The sequence below is a fragment of the Oncorhynchus gorbuscha genome, linkage group LG01, assembly GCF_021184085.1.
Source record: "Oncorhynchus gorbuscha isolate QuinsamMale2020 ecotype Even-year linkage group LG01, OgorEven_v1.0, whole genome shotgun sequence".
Taxonomy (NCBI): Eukaryota; Metazoa; Chordata; class Actinopteri; order Salmoniformes; family Salmonidae; genus Oncorhynchus; species Oncorhynchus gorbuscha.
The window spans coordinates 110,389,955-110,410,518 of record NC_060173.1 but is presented as its reverse complement, the minus strand read 5'-3'; the positions used below and the strand labels follow the sequence as shown (position 1 = coordinate 110,410,518).

At 45.2% G+C, this 20,564-nt stretch overlaps 1 protein-coding gene across 1 annotated transcript in view; it reads right to left on the bottom strand.

The window, feature by feature from the left end:
• LOC124038771 (glypican-6-like) overlaps positions 1 to 20,564 on the bottom strand; it is a 190,275-nt gene that overhangs the window by 8,070 nt on the left and 161,641 nt on the right. The window contains exon 7 of the mRNA XM_046355040.1: positions 4,923 to 5,062. Coding sequence (XP_046210996.1) covers positions 4,923 to 5,062 — 140 coding nt within the window. The remainder of the gene's footprint in view (positions 1 to 4,922; positions 5,063 to 20,564) is intronic.

The window sequence follows — 20,564 nt, the reverse complement described above, 5'->3', positions numbered from 1 at the left end:
CAGCGGAATCAATCACCACCTTCCGGAGACACCTGAAACCCCACCTCTTTAAGGAATACCTAGGATAGGATAAAGTAATCCTTCTCACCCCCTCCCCCCTTAAAATATTTAGATGCACTATTGTAAAGTGGTTGTTCCACTGGATGTCATAAGGTGAATGCACCAATTTGTAAGTCGCTCTGGATAAGAGCGTCTGCTAAATGACTTAAATGTAAATGTAAATGTATAAAAGCGTCTGCTAAATGGCATATATTATTCCAGCAACGAGGAATTATGCTGGTTATAAAAAGACATCAAAGCAAATTAAAACCAACATTAAAAATGGAATCAGCTACCCGTCGATGCCACTCTGATTTTTTAAATTTTTTATGTTTTACTTTGAATGAAAATAAGGGGGTTAGGCCCTGAGCTGGCTTGGGCTGGCCTTCTGGGCAAGGTGTGTCTTTGGTTGAGCCCTGAGCTGGCTTGGGCTGGCCTTCTGGGCAAGGTGTGTCTTTGGTTGAGCCCTGAGCTGGCTTGGGCTGGCCTTCTGGGCAAGGTGTGTCTTTGGTTGAGCCCTGAGCTGGCTTGGGCTGGGCTTCTGGGCAAGGTGTGTCTTTGATTGAGCCCTGAGCTGGCTTGGGCTGGCCTTCTGGGCAAGGTGTGTCTTTGGTTGAAGCTGGCTTGGGCTGGCCTTCTGGGCAAGGTGTGTCTTTGGTTGAGCCCTGAGCTGGCTTGGGCTGGGCTTCTGGGCAAGGTGTGTCTTTGATTGAGCCCTGAGCTGGCTTGGGCTGGCCTTCTGGGCAAGGTGTGTCTTTGGTTGAGCCCTGAGCTGGCTTGGGCTGGCCTTCTGGGCAAGGTGTGTCTTTGGTTGAGCCCTGAGCTGGCTTGGGCTGGGCTTCTGGGCAAGGTGTGTCTTTGGTTGAGCCCTGAGCTGGCTTGGGCTGGCCTTCTGGGCAAGGTGTGTCTTTGGTTGAGCCCTGAGCCTCCTTGGGCTGGCCTTCTGGGCAAGGTGTGTCTTTGGTTGAGCCCTGAGCCTGCTTGGGCTGGCCTTCTGGGCAAGGTGTGTCTTTGGTTGAGTCCTGAGCCTGCTTGGGCTGGCCTTCTGGGCAAGGTGTGTCTTTGGTTGAGCCCTGAGCCTCCTTGGGCTGGCCTTCTGGGCAAGGTGTGTCTTTGGTTGAGCCCTGAGCCTCCTTGGGCTGGCCTTCTGGGCAAGGTGTGTCTATGGTTGCGTTAAACCAAGCCTACTCAAACAACCCTGCTGGAGCATGGCTCCGGAGCTTGAGAGGAAGGGAAAGTCACTTGCAAGATACAGCCGCCAGAAACAAACACAGAGCAGACAAAGCCAACAAGCTAGTTAACTTGTTTGCAGATGAACTGTCCTGGTAGAAGATACAATGTTTTCAGAAAAAGTTGACAGTAACTAGCATCAGTCTTCTTGGATCTGAATCAACGACCCCATAAGAGAAAAGGAAGAGAGAAAAAAGACTGCTCAATACAGAAACCAGATAATCATTGGAATTCATGTTGAAAGGTGGAGAGCATTGAAAGGTTAGAAGTGTGAATCTGAAACTGCCACCCTTCTTATGGACTGGCAGGTAAGTGTTGGATTGTTTTTAGTCTACTTGCTAAATTATCTGCTAACCTTAGTGTGTGTAAAGTTCAAGCTAGCTAACATGGCTACTTATCTAGCTAGCTAAGGTCCTCTGTATTCTGACTGTTTTGTACTCAAACAAATCTAACGATATCTAACGAACAAATCTAACGCTACACTGCATAAACTCCACAAGATGGCCAAATGCCTTTATTTCAACTAGCTAACACTAGCGATCTAGCTAAAGCTTGATATGCAGATTGTTGACATCACAACATTAGTGGGTTTGGTTTGTAGATTCTAATGCTAGCTAGCTGGGTGGTAAACAGCATTTCAGGCCCAGGACCACCCCAAAAAAGTGCATCAGCTATTAAATCCGGTAATGTAACATCACAGAAACATGCATTTCTCAGAGAGATACTGGTGAATACAATCTGATTTAGAGAGAACCTGGGGCTGTACAAGTTGTGGTGCAAACCCTAACACTGAAAGAGAGGTAAGAAATTCTATATGCATTTTTTTATTATGCTTCTTGATTCAATAATGATATGGTTGCTTAATCGACCAAAATAGTTAGCTATGTTTGCCAGTTCAGCACATTGCCTGCCTATATACAGCATTGATTCCTACATAGCAGTGTTGGGATTAGTTACTTGAAAAAGTTATATATTACTCGTTACATTTAACAAAAGTAACAAGTTACTTTATAATATCACTTTGTGTGGAAAATAACGCATTATATTACTTTGCATTTTCATCTTTTGAGCTTCTAGTCATGAAATCTATGCAGCCTACTCAATCACTTTTTATAGCTACTGTTTACAGGCCTCCTGGGCCATATACAGTGTTCCTCACAGTGTTCACTGAATTCCTATCAGACCTTGTAGTCATGGCAGATAATATTCACATTTTTGGTGACTTTAATATTCACATGGAAAAGTCCACAGACCCACTCCAAAAGGCGTTCGGAGCCATCATCGACTCAGTGGGTTTTGTCCAACATGTCTCTGGACCTACTCACTGCCATAGTCATACTCTGGACCTAGTTTTGTCCCATGAAATAAATGTTGTGGATCTTAATGTTTTTCCTCATAATCCTGGACTATCGGACCACCATTTTATTACGTTTGCAATCGCAACAAATAATCTGCTCAGACCCGAACCAAGGATCATCAAAAGCCGTGCTATACATTCTGGGACAACCCAAAGATTCCTAGATGCCCTTTCAGACTCCATCCCCGTACCCAAGGAAGTCAGAATCCAAAAATCAGTTAACCACCAAGCTGATGAACTCAATTAAAACTTGCGTAATACCCTAGATGCAGTCGCACCCCTAAAAACTAAAAACATTTGTCATAAGAAACTAGCTCACTGGTATACAGAAAATACCCGAGCTCTGAAGCAAGCTTCCAGAAAATTGGAATGGAAATGGCGCTACACCAAACTGTCTTCCGACTAGCTTGGAAAGAGAGTACTGTGCAGTATCGAAGAGCCCTCACTGCTGCTCTATCATCCTATTTTTCCAACTAATTTGAGGAGAATAAGAACAATTGAAAATGAATTTTTGATACTGTCGCAAAGCTAAATAAAAGCCAGAATTCCCCAAGAGAGGATGGCTTTCACTTGAGCAGTGATAAATTCATGAACTTCTTTGAAGAAAAGATTATGATCTTTAGAAAGCAGATTACAGACTTCTCTTTAAATCTCTGTATTCCTACAAAGCTCAGTGTCCTGAGTCTGCACAACACTGCAAGGACTTGGGATCAAGGGAGACACTCAGGTTTTTTAATACTATATCTCTTGACATGTTGATGAAAATAATCATGGCCTCTAAACCTTCAAGCTGCATACTGGACCCTATTCCAACTAAACTACTGAAAGAGCTGCTTCCTCTGCTTGGCACTCCTATGTTGAAAATAATAAACGGCTCTCTATCCACCGGATGTGTACCAAACTCACTAAAAGTGGCAGTAATAAAGCCTCTCCTGAAAATTCCAAACTTGACCCAGACCTTTTAATGGCGTCAGACAGAGGCTCTGCATCTGTCCTCGTGCTCCTAGACCTTAGTGCTGCTTTTAATGGCGTCAGACCGAGTCTCTGCATCTGTCCTCGTGCTCCTAGACCTTAGTGCTGCTTTTGATACCGTCGATCACCACATTGTTTTGGAGAGATTGGAAACCCAAATTGGTCTACACGGACAAGTTCTGGCCTGGTTTAGACCTTATCTGTCAGAAAGATATCAGTTTGTCTTTGTGGATTGTTTGTCCTCTGACAAATCAACTGTACATTTTGGTGTTCCTCAAGGCTACGTTTTAGGAACACTATTGTTTTCACTATATATTTGACCTCTTGGTGATGTTATTTGGAAACAAAATGTTTACTTTCAGTACTATGCATACGACACACAGTTGTACATTTCGATGAAACATGGTGAAGCCCCAAAATCCCCACCACCTGGAAGCCTGTGTTTTGGACATAAGGAAGTGGATGGCGGCAAATGTTCTACTTTTAAACTCGGACAAAACAGAGATGCTAGTTCTAGGTCCCAAGAAACAAAGAGATCTTCTGTTGAATCTGACAATTAATCTTGATGGTTGTTCAGTTGTCTCAAATAAAACTGTGAAGGACCTCAGCGTTCCTCTGAACCCTGATATCTCTCTTGACAAACATATCAAGACTGTTCCAAGGACAGATTTTTTCCATTTATATAACATTGCAAAAATCAGAAACTTTCTGTCCAAAAATGATGCAGAAAAATTTAACATCTTGTTTTATTTTGTTATGTAGAACAGGAGTACTTTGGCCATTTCTTATTCACTCTTCCAACTTTTCAAAAGGATGCCCAATGTAATGTTTATCCGGACTCTGGATCAGTCAGGATTGGAGTAGCCTTTTACTATTTTTATTCCTCTTTTGTGGTCGAGCTGATTCAGATCCAAGAACCGAGGATGATGCTTCTTTCTGCTCAGGGCTCAACCCCCATGTTTTCTTTCAAAGTGAAAAAACAACAGCAGAACTGGGGTTGCCCACAGTCTGCAATTTCAGCTTTAAAGGGCGTCACCAGGGAAGGAATCTGTTAAGACTCTGTTTGGTCGGGTGCTTTTATATCTCCAAACTCCTTGGACTTTCGAGTGCATAGCAGTGTTTCCACTTGTTTTGCAATGCCTCAGCCAGAAATGTCAAGGCTCTCCAATAGCAAACTGCCGTATTTGGGCCAGCGCAAAATACATAATCAGAATGGTTCTTAATTCAGGGACCAGACATATTGTAATTTAGTGCTAGTTTACCCAAGTGTTTGGGGTAAGCAGCCTGTGTTCAGGTGAGAACAGTTATTGTAGTCGCGTCTTACCTGCCCTTGGTGTGCCCATTCCAACACTGGTCATCATCGGTGGCATTCCCTGCTGTCACCCTGTGTGGCTTGCAGATGTCCTCAGGCAGGTTGGACCAGAACTTCTTGAACAGCTTCAGTTTCTCCTTTATGTCAATCAACTGAGCATGTGAAAGAAGGAGAAGTAGATTTAACATCACACTGACTTGAGGATGATGTTACGCAAACTCATCAGGGAGGGGTACATCATATTGGGATAAAGACTGCAGTGTACACTTGCCACTTCATCATCCCATGGAACACATATATTGCAGCTAAAAGAGTGGTACAATTGTCAGTGTACATTCTGAGAGGATACATGTTTAAAAATGCAATTCACCCATAGCTCAAGGAGACAAATAACGTGTGCCCTATAAAGAACTGATAAAGGCTAGTTGACATAAGCTTAGTCCAGACCATAGATACAGAATATTGTATCTCTCTCTCTATGGTCCAGCCCAGCACCCCACAGAGCCATCCTCAGACACATGTATATAAAAATCACAACATGCTTAGTGACTTGCACCATAAACTTTGAGGGTCCTTCTAAACCACTCAAGGCAATAGAACGGCAGGACCTCGGCCATTTCACCAGCTGTCATCATTGGCAGCTCTATGGTGAGAAACATCTCGGTTCCGGGGCAAAAACCCTGTGCTACCCTGGAGCATGAGTACAGGACATTACAAGGCTGCTTCCTACCGTTTTACGACTGCTGCCGGGGGCTGGCGCTGTCGCAGTCCATGTGGGGTCAAACAGCATTAGGAGGACTAGCTCAGAACTGCTGAAAATGTACTTTAAAGAACTGATTCTAGCTCTGAAAATTCCAAAAAGCGGCCAATTATTTCAGGCCAGGTACCATCACTGGGTCACGGCTGTGAAAGATTCAGCAGGCTAGTGGCATTACACAGCTGGCTAAAAGGATACTGGGATTACACAGATGGCTAAAAGGATACTGGGATTACACAGCTGGATAAAAGGCTACTGGCATTACACAGCTGGCTAAAAGGATACTGGGATTACACAGATGGCTAAAAGGCTACTGGGATTACACAGCTGGATAAAAGGCTACTGGCATTACACAGCTGGATAAAAGGCTACTGGCATTACACAGCTGGCTAAAAGGCTACTGTAGCTCTGTTGGTGTAGCTTTTATAGATAACCTCGTCACCCTTTGGAAACGGAGTCCATCAAAAGCATCTTGGCTCATGGATCCTGTCCGTACATTTCAAGGCTGCGTTGAGACAATTACTAATCTGTGGCCCAAGCCCTGCTCAGATAATCCCTAACATTGTGCCGTTGATTAGTCATAGCGCTGCTGCAAATGTACATTGTCCCAGTGGTGTTGTCAGTCATATTGTAAGTAACCTAATGTATGTCCCTATAACTCCCCTGAATGCTTATGTCAATCCTACAGCTATTGTCAGCAGTAATCAATCACCTACGAACCTGAGATATACTGTTAGCACTGAGGTGGTTTGCCCTTGTAGGAAGTCCACTGTGTGCAGCTAACCCTGCACTATCAGCTCAAACATAAATATCACTGTCATGTCTACCTCTGATAAGCCTCCCAGTAAAGCAATAAAAACAATCAAGAATCGCAGAAAAGAGCTAAAAGTAGCCCACATTAACATATGTAGCCTTTCATTTACAATCCGCAGAAACTATGAGAATAGAAAGGTTCAGAACATTTGTGAAACACCTCAGTTAAAAATACAAAATCAAAACTGGATGGTGTTCAGGGATAGATTTTATGTGAATCGGCACAGTAAAGAATATATGGCAAATAGAAATCAAATCTGGATGGTCTTCAGAGATGGGATTAAAAACATGCAAACGATAACTATTGTGAAATGGGGGGGGGGGATATATATATGGGGGTTGGAAATGATACAGACAATTACATTGATGAAAGCTAATCTATCCACAATATTAAAGCTGATCTACCCACTTAAAAAACACAGAAACATGTGTAGCCTAAAAAACAAGGTCCATGAAATCGATAACTTGCTAATAACAGATAACATCATTCATCACAAAGCCCACTGATACTGCCAACTGCTTGAATGATTTTTTTCCTTGGCAAGATTAACAAATGTAGGCATGACAACAAATTCTGAACCTACACATCCATGCATAACTGACCAAATTATGAAAGACAAACATTGTAATTTTGAATTCCGTAAAGTGAGTGTGGAAGAGGTGAACAAATTGTTGTCTATCAACAATGACATGCCACCGGGGTCTGACAATCTGGATGGAACATTACTGAGAATGATAGTGGATGATATTGCCACTCCCATTTGCCATCTCTTCAATCTTAGCCTAATGGAGAGTGTGTGCACTCAGGCCTGGATGGAAGCAAAAGTAATTCCGCTACCCAAGAATAGCAAAGCACCGTTTACAGCCTCAAACAGCTGACCAATTAGCATGTTACCAACCCTTAGTAAACTTTTGTGTTTGACCAGATACAGTGTTATTTCACAGTAAACCAATTAACAAAAGATTTTCAACATGCTTATTGGGAAGGGCATTTAAGATGTAACCACTTACACAAATGGCTGATAATTGGCTGAGGTAAACTGATAATAAAAATATTGTTTTGTTAGAGTTCAGTGCAGCTTTTGACATTATTGATCATAATCTGCTGCTAGAAAAACATATGTGTTATGGCTTTACATCCCATACTCTAATGTGTACCAAGAGTTACCTGTCTAACAGAACACTAAGTGTGTTCTTCAATGGAAGCCTCTCTAACATTGTCCAGGTAGGGTCAGGCATTCCCCAGGGCAGCTGTCTAGGCCCCTTACTTTTTTCAATCTCTTCTAATGACCTACCACTGTCTCGGAGTAAAGCCTCTGTGTCTATGTATGCTGATGACTCAACACTGTACACGTCAGCTACCACAGCAAGTGAAATCACTGCAGTCAGTTTCAGAATAAGTTAGTCCTAAATATTTCTAAAACTTAAAGCATTGTATTTTGGACAAATCATTCACTACACCTGAATTATGTAGAAATTGAACAAGTTGAGGAGACTAAACTGCTTGGTGTAACCCTGAATAGTAAACTGTCGTGGTCAAAACATACTGATGCAAAGGTAGCTAAGATGGGGAGAGGTCTGTCTGTGATAAAGCGCTGCTACAGCATGCCTTCTTGACATTGCTATCAAACAACAAGTCCTACAGGCCCTAGTTTTGTGGCACCTGGACTTACTGTCCTGTCCTATGGTCAGGTGTCACAAAGAGGGACATACGCAAATTACAATTGGCCAAGAACAGAGCAGCAAGACTGGCCCTTATATGTACACGGAAATCCAACATGAATAACATGCATGTCAATCTCCCCTAGCTCACTTTATCACATTATTTGTGAAAGGTGTTGAATGCACCGAGCTGTCTGTTTAGGCGACTAGCACACATGCACAGACACCCATGCATACACCGACAAAATATGCCGCGAAGGTCAATACGTAGTACTACATAGAGCCATGACAACATGGAACATTATTCCACATCACGTAACTCAGGAAGGCAGTAAAGTCAGATTTAAAATTAAAATAAAACTACACCTTGTGGAACATCATGGACTGTGAAGAGACACACACAGGCACAGACCCACACACACACACACACACGCTAACACACGCACTCTATACACACGCACATTTGGATTTTGTATTGTAAATATGTTGTAGTAATGTGTAGGGAAGTGTAATGTTTTAACTCCGATGTAAATTGCCTTAAAATGGCTGGACCCCAGGAAGAGTAGCTGCTGCCTTTGCACAAACCAATTGGGGATCCATAATAAATCCCAGGAAGAGTTGCTGCTGCCTTGGCAGGTACTAACAGGGATCTATAATAACTACAAATAGCTGGATGTTGTATTTAAATGTTTGGATTTGCGTGTTTCACAAAAACTGAAGGGAAACCTGATAACATCAGGGTGTTCCCATCATCTGTCTGCAGGTTAAATTGTAGTGAACCTGTAGTTGAACATGAAAGGTGCAGTACTTGCAGTGGGGTCCTCGCCACTGCTTTTGAGGTGTTCATCCTGTCACACGGATGCCAAAGCACTTTAGCAGCTCTGATACTGCTGCCCAGAGGGGTCAGGACTCCACTAACATCACAGGCCATATTTAACTAAACCACACTACTGACTGCATTAGGATAGCACACTTCTGGTTACGACATGATGCCATGTGTGTTATTTCATAGTTTTGATGTCTTCACTATTATTCTACAATGTAGAAAATAGTTTTAAAAAATAGAGATAAACCCTTGAATGAGTAGTTGATCTAAAACGTTCAGTGTTTATATATCTGCGTCATTGTATGAGTTACAAAGGAGAGGTAAACATCGATCTCATGTTGAAACAAAAAAACAGAGATTACATTGACACACCACTGACACCTCCCCCATATTGAGTGGACCACGATTCCCTTGTGACAGATGATCTGAGGAACTGAACGGGGCTGTGTTGGTGAGGGCCTGTGTGGGTGAGGGGGCTGTGTTGGTGAGGGGGCTGTGTGGCGAGGGGCTGTGTTGGTGAGGGGCTGTGTTGGTGAGGGCCTGTGTGGCGAGGGGCTGTGTTGGTGAGGGGGCTGTGTTGGTGAGGGCCTGTGTGGCGAGGGGCTGTGTTGGTGAGGGCCTGTATGGTGAGGGGCTGTGTTGGTGAGGGCCTGTGTGGCGAGGGGATGTGTTGGTGAGGGTCTGTGTGGGTGAGGGCCTGTGTGGCGAGGGGCTGTGTGGGTGAGGGCCTGTGTGGCTAGGGGCTGTGTTGGTGAAGGCCTGTGTGGCGAGGGGCTGTGTTGGTGAAGGCCTGTGTGGCGAGGGGCTGTGTTGGTGAGGGGGCTGTGTTGGTGAGGGCCTGTGTGGCGAGGGGCTGTGTTGGTGAAGGCCTGTGTGGCGAGGGGCTGTGTTGGTGAGGGGGCTGTGTTGGTGAGGGCCTGTTTTGGTGAGGGCCTGTGTGGCGAGGGGCTGTGTTGGTGAGGGGCCTGTGTGGCGAGGGGCTGTGTTGGTGAGGGCCTGTGTGGCGAGGGGCTGTGTTGGTGAGGGCCTGTGTGGCGTGTTGCTGTGTTGGTGAGGGGGCTGTGTGGGTGAGGGCCTGTGTGGCGAGGGGCTGTGTTGGTGAGGGCCTGTGTGGCGAGGGGCTGTGTTGGTGAGGGCCTGTGTGGCGAGGGGCTGTGTTGGTGAGGGCCTGTGTGGTGAGGGGCTGTGTTGGTGAGGGCCTGTGTGGCGAGGGGCTGTGTTGGTGAGGGCCTGTGTGGCGAGGGGCTGTGTTGGTGAGGGCCTGTGTGGCGAGGGGCTGTGTTGGTGAAGGCCTGTGTGGCGAGGGGCTGTGTTGGTGAGGGGGCTGTGTTGGTGAGGGCCTGTGTGGCGAGGGGCTGTGTTGGTGAGGGCCTGTGTGGCGAGGGGCTGTGTTGGTGAGGGGGCTGTGTGGGTGGCTGGATGGTGTAAAGAGGAGATAAGAGATTAATTTTGTCCAGTCTGTATTACAGAGCTTTGACAATAAATGAGGGCTTTAGCTTTATGTTCTGTAAAACAAAAGCAATTAATGTGTTTAATGGGAGTTTAATGGCATAGACATGAAAATATGACAAGGCTCCAGATTTAACTGGCTTTTAGAGAAGTTAGATATTCTCATTGATTTAGGGGGTGATAGTCACAAAACTCAGTTTCATAACAAAATAAATAAAGCCATAGTTGGCTATTTACTACCAACTGCAGTTATGGAATGTTTGCTCACGAGTATAATTCATTAGCTGACCCTGCTGATAACCGGGATGGGATTATGTGATCCTTCCTTAGGAAGTCCCACCAAGTTGACTACTTCAAAATGGTAAAACTGGCTTTTGGGCACTAGAGTACTCTATGCATCTCTATGATTTATTGATAGCCCTATGAACATTTAAATATATAACTGATATTCCTACAGAGCGAACAAAGGCCATCTCCAGAGAGAGAAAATGTCCTTTTATACCATCTAAATGGAATTTGACTTTTCTTTTCTACCTCACCTTCAAATATTTCAGCACACCCAAGGAGTGAGAATAAATAAAGAGGAGAAGAGAGTGTGCTTTTTCACAAGTAGACCAGATGCAATTTACTTCTATAAGCTGTTTTTGGCTATCTGAGTCAGTCTCCATCTTTATTCTGCATTCCCTATGAATAAATAAAATGGTATGAGGACTGCATCAATAAGCTGATACAGGCAGGCTGGCGATATGACCACTAGATGGCAGTCCATCTCTGAGAAATTGAAGGAGTGTGTGTGGCAGTGTTTCCCAAAACTCGGTCCTCGGGACCCCAAGGGGTGGACGTTGTGGTTTTTACAGTAACACTACACAGCTGATTAAAATAATGAACTAGTCATCAAGCTTAATGCAGACAGTATTAAGCAAAAAACAAAATGTGCACCCCTTGGGTCCCGAAGACCGAGTTTGGGAAATTCTGGTGTGTGTGAGTGTTAGAGAGTGAGACCATCTAAACCTAACATACTGTACCAGACATTATATATTAATGTATAAACACATGCACACACATAAACACAGGTACGCGCGCACACACACAAACAAACAAATAATCCATTTAAAAAAGTATGGATTATGCAAATGATATTCATAGTTAATACTCATGCAGAAAAAGAAACAAGGCCACACTTTAAACTGTTCTGCCTCTTGCCCTGTTAATATGCCATGGGAATTGGAGTATCTGGACCAGCAAGTGATAAAGCATATGTAACCAATTTGTATTATGGCAAAAATATCTTCATGCATTTAAGGTAAAATGCAGAGATACATAAAGATCCTCAGAATGTAAAGAAGACCACATCATCTCAGCTCTACATAGTGCCACAAACACTGGGGATCCTCAGAATGTAAAGAGCACATCATCTCAGCTCTACATAGTGCCACAAACACTGGGGATCCTCAGAATGTAAAGAAGTGCACATCATCTCAGCTCTACATATTGCCATAAACACTGGGGATCCTCAGAATGTAAAGAGCACATCATCTCAGCTCTACATAGCGCCACAAACACTGGGGATCCTCAGAATGTAAAGAAGAGCACATCATCTCAGCTCTACATATTGCCATAAACACTGGGGATCCTCAGAATGTAAAGAAGAGCACATCATCTCAGATCTACATAGCGCCACAAACACTGGTGAGGAAGTTTGTATTCTCTAGTGTATGCATAGAAAGTGGAGGGTGAGAAGCACTGACTGACAGGTACAGTATGTGCAGGTTGTCAATGAGGAGGGAATATTGAGAAGAGATAGAGACTGTGATCAAGAGAGAGAACGAGAGAGACTGTGATCGAGAGAGGGACAGAGAGACAGAAAGACAGAGAAAGACAGAGAAACTAAGATTATGTTCACAGTAGGAGATATTCCCATTCAAATCAAAAACTTACAAACTAACATGGCAAACATCCTAGAAGCATCAGGTTGTTGAAATAGATTAAAATATCCCTTGGGAAATTAACACTTTCTGTCTTCTCTTAACATCCACCACTGACAAATGTGTAGCCACAGGACATTAAAGGCGTGATTATTAAAAATAGTCCTCTGATTAGGATTGAGAAGTGATCACAGTGAAGACAGACTTATGTTTATCTACTCATTTCCTTTTATTTGCCACTTTTATGAGCACAATTACATGTTGCACTACAAAAAACGGAAAATGTGTTCCATTATATATGAGCTGGGTGTTAAATGGATAGCTGGCAGCATTTCCTGTCTAGGAAATAAATACAGTGCAAATCGCAGGTTGACGTTTATTGTCATGAAACTTGACCTGGAGGCAGAGCTGACTGATGTCCACTTGATGGGCCGGCTGCAAACTCAAAATTGGCTATACTGTAAAAATTCATGATATTTTAAAAAATATTTTAAAAAATTATAGCTTTTTCGTCTTAATTTAAGGTTAGGTTTAGGCATTAGGATTAGCAGTGTGGTTAAGGTTAGGGTTAAAATCAGATGTTATGGCTTTGTGGCTGTGCTAGCTAGAGACCACCCTGCAGAGCTGCGTCCAGAACAACATTCATGATGAAAAACGCTAACCTGTGTACAAATCACTGTAGACTTCATTTGCCAACCTACAGTCTGACTTATGGTGGTAATAACGTCCAGGGTATTTAATAAAGAATATATCATAACAGTCATCAAGAGAATATTGTTACTGTTCAGAGTTTCTGTATTTTACTAGCTAATCTCACTGTGGGGTCTTTTCAGGTAAAAAAAAAACCCAGGACTACCCTATCAAAGAGCCTGGGCTTGTCTCTCTGCTTCTGAACTAATATGTACATTCTGTTTAATGCATCATGCCATCTATAATCCATCGCTCTTCAAAGCACAGAGCAGTCCTTTAAGCCTGTGACAGAATATTTAGAATACCTCCAGAGGACACACGCGTGCTGATTGCACCGACATGCAGGGATGGCCACAGAACCTGCCAAACGGGGAACAGCTTCATTGGGAAATGTGAAAGTGTTTCAGGATTGCTGGTTATCCAGGCTTTCTGAATTTCAAATGACATTTCAGGTATCACTTGTTTGTATTCATATAGTGAAATAGCATACCGTTGCCACCAAGCTTTTCACATAAAGGTCATGAAAAAAAGGAAAGTGTTATGGTTTGGACAGAATAATGTGCAAAAACATTGAAGATGAAACATGAAATTAAACAGAGAAGATCAAATGCTGCAGCAGTCCAGCCTTGTCTGCTGCCTACTCTTTCTCCCTGTCCTGTGTCATACATCTCTCTCTCTACAATTCTCTCTTCCACTCCCTCTCCCTGCAGCTGTCTGCAGGCAGATTACCAGTGGGAAACCAGCAGGTCTAACTAATGGATGTAAACAGCAGTACTGGGGATTAATCCATCTGTAAACATGATTAAAAAGGAGGCTGTAATGTGCTAATGTTGGCTGTAAATAACATACACACTACCTGTCATCCAGGGACATGACTTTACTTTTAAACTCAACTAAAGTGCCTTCAAATTCAAAGCAGTGTGTTCCCAATCAAATATATCGTGCAGACTCTATTTTCTCATTGTGGGAAATAATTGGGCGGACAGAATATTACAGATGATTATCACTACCTAGGCTACAACAGTAAAAAATAAAAATAAACCTAGAATATCTGTGTGTATTGATAAAATGACACCTGCCTTATCACTCGTCTGTCACATCTGTTGGGGGTGTTCAGATGCCCTTGCCTCCAGATCAAAATCTGACGTGTCACCGGCTCTGAAGCCAAAGTCCCCCTCCTCCCCTGGCTGCTGTACAATGCTGCCAGGCCTCATAACCAATCTCTAAACTGTCTACTGGATGAAGAAAGACCAAGGTGAGTAAACTACATGACCAAATGTCAATGTCCACTGGCTGTCAGACTGCTGAGGTCAGATGTGTTAAAAGGGGTCATGCCCTCAATTGATTCAGCGCTGCATTAATTAAACATATTTTCGTTCCAATTTTCTCATCTCTAAACCCTTAGTGTCTTTAATGTCACTTACAAAGTCCACATTGATGATAAATCAGCTGTTAATTATGGGTTTTCTAAATGAATAACAAAGGATGTCATCAACTGCGTATAAAAGCTATCGTTCAGTCACAACACTGCTAGTAAATGAGTCTAATCATAGCCTGTACAGAAGGTCTGGCCGCAGAAACAACAAGGGCCAGAGAACTCCATGATCAAATTATTTTCCATGGCAACAGTCGCTACTGTCTGCATTTAAATCGGTTTTCATTTTAAATGCTGTATTCTAGCTGCATCTCAATTACAGTACAGAGATGACGGAGTCTGCTCTCTCTGCACCTGCTATCAAATCAAATCAAATCAAATCAAATTTATTTATATAGCCCTTCGTACATCAGCTGATATCTCAAAGTGCTGTACAGAAACCCAGCCTAAAACCCCAAACAGCAAACAATGCAGGTGTAAAAGCTATACACATAGTGTCTGACTATGACCAACACTGAGATGGAATGGCTGCCCCCCCTGACACACATATCTCTGTCCACAGCTAAATTAATATTTCAGCTTGCTCATCAGACCCTACGCTACTGCATTGGGCAACACTGCTGGTTCTATCTACCAGTAGAGACTGATTCAAGCCTGGGATAAGGGCTGAATTAGACAGCCCTGCCCTTTGACAAGGTTGGTAAAATATATATTACAGTACCTGTTACAGTACCGTTTTCAACAAAAGTGAAATCTAAACAATCTTAGAAAACCATACCTATGCTTTTGAAGACTGCAGATGTCCTTGTCCCCTGTTCCCTAGTCATTCTCCATTCTCCGGCTCCAGTGTTAGAGAATGGTGGCGCTGCTGTGAGGCCCTGTGGGTGTGTGTCCCTCGACACGGCTATTTAATCACTGGTGTCTATCACCTCATAAACCCTTCCTCCTGGGCCTGGGTATCCTCATAAACAGCACAGCTTCTCAACCACGACACACCATCTGTTCCCAAACACACTCTGCATATTAAAAATCTAGAACAAAAATAATATTGGCGCCCCAAAAAATACACATACTGAGTAAATGACCTCTGTGATTGTGTTTTGAACAAGACTTTCCACAATAAGAGTGTGTGTGTGTCCTTGAAGGAGAACTGCTGTATCTGACAGGTGACAGGGTTCACTGCTTAGAGCAGGCAGTGGGTGTGTGGGCTCATTCCACCCTAATCAATAACAATCAACAGAGGGCAAATATAAACATGTTTCCCCTCTGTGACCCCTAAAATAGAACAAACAGCTGTTTATGCTTCCAGGTTATGCAGAGACAGGATGGATACACCTGAACAGTTCTTCAATCCTACTCGAGTCAGGAAATGACACAGTCACTCTTTACAGTAACTTCAAAGGGTAGTTTGTATCATAACACTATAGCCTACTGCAGTACCCTCACTTGCAAGAAACAAAATTAAACTTCCAAAACACAAAAAACCTGATGCCGTTGACAAACGGCCATCCATTACTGTAAAGAGAATATCTTGGTGAGTAATATGATAAATGTATTTCGGGAAACAATAGGGAGAAAGTTAGCTGTCATCCGCAGCATTCTGAACTTGTCGCATTGTATCAGCAGTACTCTGAAATTGGATTTTAATAAAGTGCTTCAATCAATGCCAAACTGTGGCGAATTTGTGGTACTCTGGTATACTGTATTCCAATGGCTACAATATAAAAGCATTTGGAAGCCATTGACTATTTATCCATGCTGCAACAGGTGGAGGTCTATCATCCTGCAGCTCCAGCCCTCTAGCTCCTGCCACACCCCCACAATTCAGTCTCAGCAGCCCAAGTCCTACCCCCCGGCTCCAGCCATAAACCCAGCTGCCCTAAATCCGAGTAGCCTCAGCCCTATGCAGCCTCAGCCCTATGCAGCCTCAGCCCTATGCAGCATCAACCCTATGCATCCTCAACCCTATGCAGCCTCAACCCTATGCAGCCTCAACCCTATGCAGCCTCAACCCTATGCAGCCTCGGCCCTATGCAGCCCCGGCCCTATGCAGCCCCGGCCCTATGCAGCCTCGGCCCTATGCAGCCTCGGCCCTATGCAGCCCCGGCCGTATGTAGCCTCAGACCTATGCAGCCCCAGCCCTATGCAGCCTCAGCCCTATGTAGCCCTATGCAGCCTCAGCCCTATGCAGCCTCAGCCCTATGCACCCCCTAACCCTATGCAGACTCAGCCCTATGCAGTCTCAACCGTATGCAGCTTCAACCCTATGCAGCCTCAGCCCTATGCAGCCTCAGCCCTATAAAGCCTCGGCCCTATGCAGCCTCGGCCCTATGCAGCCTCTGCCCTATGCAGCCTCGGCCCTATGCAGCCCCAGCCTTATGCAGCCTCAGCCCTATGCAGCCTCAGCCCTATGCAGCCTCAACCCTATGCAGCCTCAACCCTATGCAGCCTCAACCCTATGCAGCCTCAACCCTATGCAGCCTCAACCCTATGCAGCCTCAGCCCTATGCAGCCTCAACCCTATGCAGCCTCAACCCTATGCAGCCTCAGCCCTATGCAGCCCCAACCCTATGCAGACCCGGCCCTATGCAGCCTCGGCCCTATGCAGCCTCGGCCCTATGCAGCCCCAGCCTTATGTAGCCTCAGACCTATGCAGCCCCAGCCCTATGCAGCCTCAGCCCTATGCAGCCCTATGCAGCCTCAGCACTATGCAGCCTCAGCCCTATGCACCCCCTAACCCTATGCAGACTCAGCCCTATGCAGCCTCAACCGTATGCAGCTTCAACCCTATGCAGCCTCAGCCCTATGCAGCCTCAGCCCTATAAAGCCTCAACCCTATGCAGCCTCGGCCCTATGCAGCCTCGGCCCTATGCAGCCTCGGCCCTATGCAGCCTCGGCCCTATGCAGCCCCAGCCTTATGTAGCCTCAGCCCTATGCAGCCCTATGCAGCCTCAGCCCTATGCAGCCTCAGCCCTATGCAGCCTCAGCCCTATGCAGCCTCAGCCTTATGCAGCCCCAGCCCTATGCAGCCTCAACCCTATGCAGTCTCAGCCCTATGCAGCCCTATGCAGCCTCAACCCTATGCAGCCCCAGCCCTATGCAGCCTCAACCCTATGCAGACTCAGCCCTATGCAGACTCAGCCCTATGCAGCCTCAACCCTATGCAGCCTCAACCCTATGCAGACTCAGCCCTATGCAGCCTCAACCCTATGCAGCCCCAGCCACCCTGTCTCGGTTCCCTAGAGTCCTGATTACGTCTCTGGATTAAATCTGCCACGAGCGGAAGGCTATGATTTAACACAGAGATCCCAGCATGGGGGTGGTGTGTCCCGCCTGTGTATCATTCCAATACCTAAGAGTGATGGCACCATGCGTCTGTGACAGCCCCGTCTTTGTGACTGTTATTACAATGCTTCCCGGCAGCAGCACATACTTGACGTGAGGGCGAGAGTCTTATTGTCATTCAAATGGACCCATTATTTTCAGGTTGATTTGATTGAACTTTGGAACAGTGGGGGAAGCAGGATGTTTCTCAGTGTTACGGTTGAGAGGATAAAACAGAGACAAGCAAAAGGCTACAGAACAATGGAAATGAAAACTGTGTTACCACTCACAAGGTCTCCACATACTGTATATCATCTGATGGGAATGTGCAATCCTCCTGTTTCGTCAAGGGGATAGCAGCCGTAGAGCGACGGTGAAACAACTCATATCTAGAGAATAACGGCGATCGACTTTGACCATGAGCCAGTGCCTCTTCAATTACAGTAGAAGAAACAAACCGTACAGTTATGACTGGTGTCAGGTGTTATTCATGGTGACAATAAACTGCTGTTTTGATTACATTTCCAAATATATATTGAATTGTGGCGTTTATTTCTAAAATACCTTGAGGAGTTTTTACGCTCTCTACTATTCAACACGTCCGTATACTTGCATGAGATAAATCCTTTAAACATCATTTCATGTTGCTGTGTTTCCATCTTGTTACTTCTCTAGATCTTGAAATAGCTGTGATAGTGCCGTTTCAGGGGACGCATAATTACCTGTTAATGGCTTCTCTCTCAAAGGGATCATTTGCTCAAGTTCCATCAAAGACAAATCAGGCTTCTCTCTCTGAGGGATAATTTGTTCAAGTGCCATCACAGACAAATCAGGCCGCTTCTTTCTCATCTCTAAACCTTCACGGATAGATAATAACACTGAGAGGACAGGACAAGACCAAATGCATACTGCCTGAAGAAACCAATGCATTACAAGGAAGAGTAAGTGTGTTATAGTGTACCATGTTCAATCAATGAAAGAAATACAGTATGTTTGTGCTCTGAAAATATAGCACCAAACCTACTGTATTAACATACAGTATGTCACTGTGCAGTAAACGTTGCTCTGTCCACTCTGTGTAAAGTACCCACGTTGTTCATCCCTCTTGCTTGCAGGTTCCAGTGGGAGTGTATTAACAAAGGGGGTGAACAGGAACCAACAACCAAGTGACTTCTTTCAATTAGTTGCTGTTATCGCAGCTATTTTACACACAGTCAAATTGACCCAGCATGCCGTATTCAGAGAAGCCCCATTTTACATATCCTGCCGAATACCCCGGGCTCAGTCCCTGAGCGACTAGGCAGTTAGGCAATACACTTTATCATGGTGCATTCCATTTATCAAACAGGGATCCCTTGGGGACGTAAAATGACAGAATATTGATGAAATAGCTGTAAGTTTGTGGTAGAGATTTGCCCTAGGCTAGGACTGGAGAAGTAGTTAAGCGAGAGGAGATGATTAAAGGTAAACTCGGAGCAATCACGGGCCGTCCCTCCCCCGGCTGGGCCGTACCTCCCCCGGCTGGGCCGTCCCTCCCGCCTCTGGGCCGTCCCTCCCCCCGCTGGGCCGTCCCTCCCCCGGCAGGGCCGTCCCTCCCCCGGCTGGGCCGTCCCTCCCCCGGCTGGGCCGTCCCTCCCCCAAAACCATTAGTTAAAATGAAGGAATGATCCACAGATGGAGATCCGGCTAACATGAGACCAGGAGGTGAAGACGCACCAAAATGATTCATGCCAAATCCCTGGATGATTATAGCACTGTTCCGCTAAGTATGTCATTAAATATCTGCGTATTAATAGCCATATTTATTTTTCAAATTACATGCAGTTAGTTTCAAGCTATGTGCAGAGGTTATTGGTACTGTCCAATTCAGGGCCCCCTGAGTGGCACAGCGGTCTAAGGCTCTGCATCGCAGTGCTAGAGGCGTCACTACAGACCCTGGTTCGATTCCAAGCTGTATCACAACCGGCTGTGATTGGGAGGCCCATAGGGCGGCGCACAATTAACCCAGAGTTGTCCGGGTCAGGGTTTGGCCGGGGTAGGCCAACTTGTGTTTGTGGTAGGTGGGTGGTAGTGGTGGTGTGTGTATGTTTGTCTGGAGATGGGAGGGAATGTGTTATTTGGTAACTCTCCTATGAGAACGTAACTGTTCACATGTGGTGTGGAGCCATGGCTGTTCACGTCTCTGAGCAGAGTGGCATCCTGACATGGTTGTGGAGCCATGGCTGTTCACGTCTCTGAGCAGAGTGGCATCCTGACATGGTTGTGGAGCCATGGCTGTTCACGTCTCTGAGCAGAGTGGCATCCTGACATGGTTGTGGAGCCATGGCTGTTCACGTCTCTGAGCAGAGTGGCATCCTGACATGGTTGTGGAGCCATGGCTGTTCACGTCTCCAAGCAGAGTGGCATCCTGACATGGTTGTGGAGCCATGGCTGTTCACGCAAGCAGAGTGGCATCCTGACATGGTTGTGGAGCCATGGCTGTTCACGTCTCCAAGCAGAGTGGCATCCTGACATGGTTGTGGAGCCATGGCTGTTCAGCTGTTCACATCTCCAAGCAGAGTGGCATCCTGACATGGTTGTGGAGCCATGGCTGTTCACGTCTCCAAGCAGAGTGGCATCCTGACATGGTTGTGGAGCCATGGCTGTTCACGTCTCCAAGCAGAGTGGCATCCTGACATGGTTGTGGAGCCATGGCTGTTCAGCTGTTCACATCTCCAAGCAGAGTGGCATCCTGACATGGTTGTGGAGCCATGGCTGTTCACGTCTCCAAGCAGAGTGGCATCCTGACATGGTTGTGGAGCCATGGCTGTTCACGTCTCCAAGCAGAGTGGCA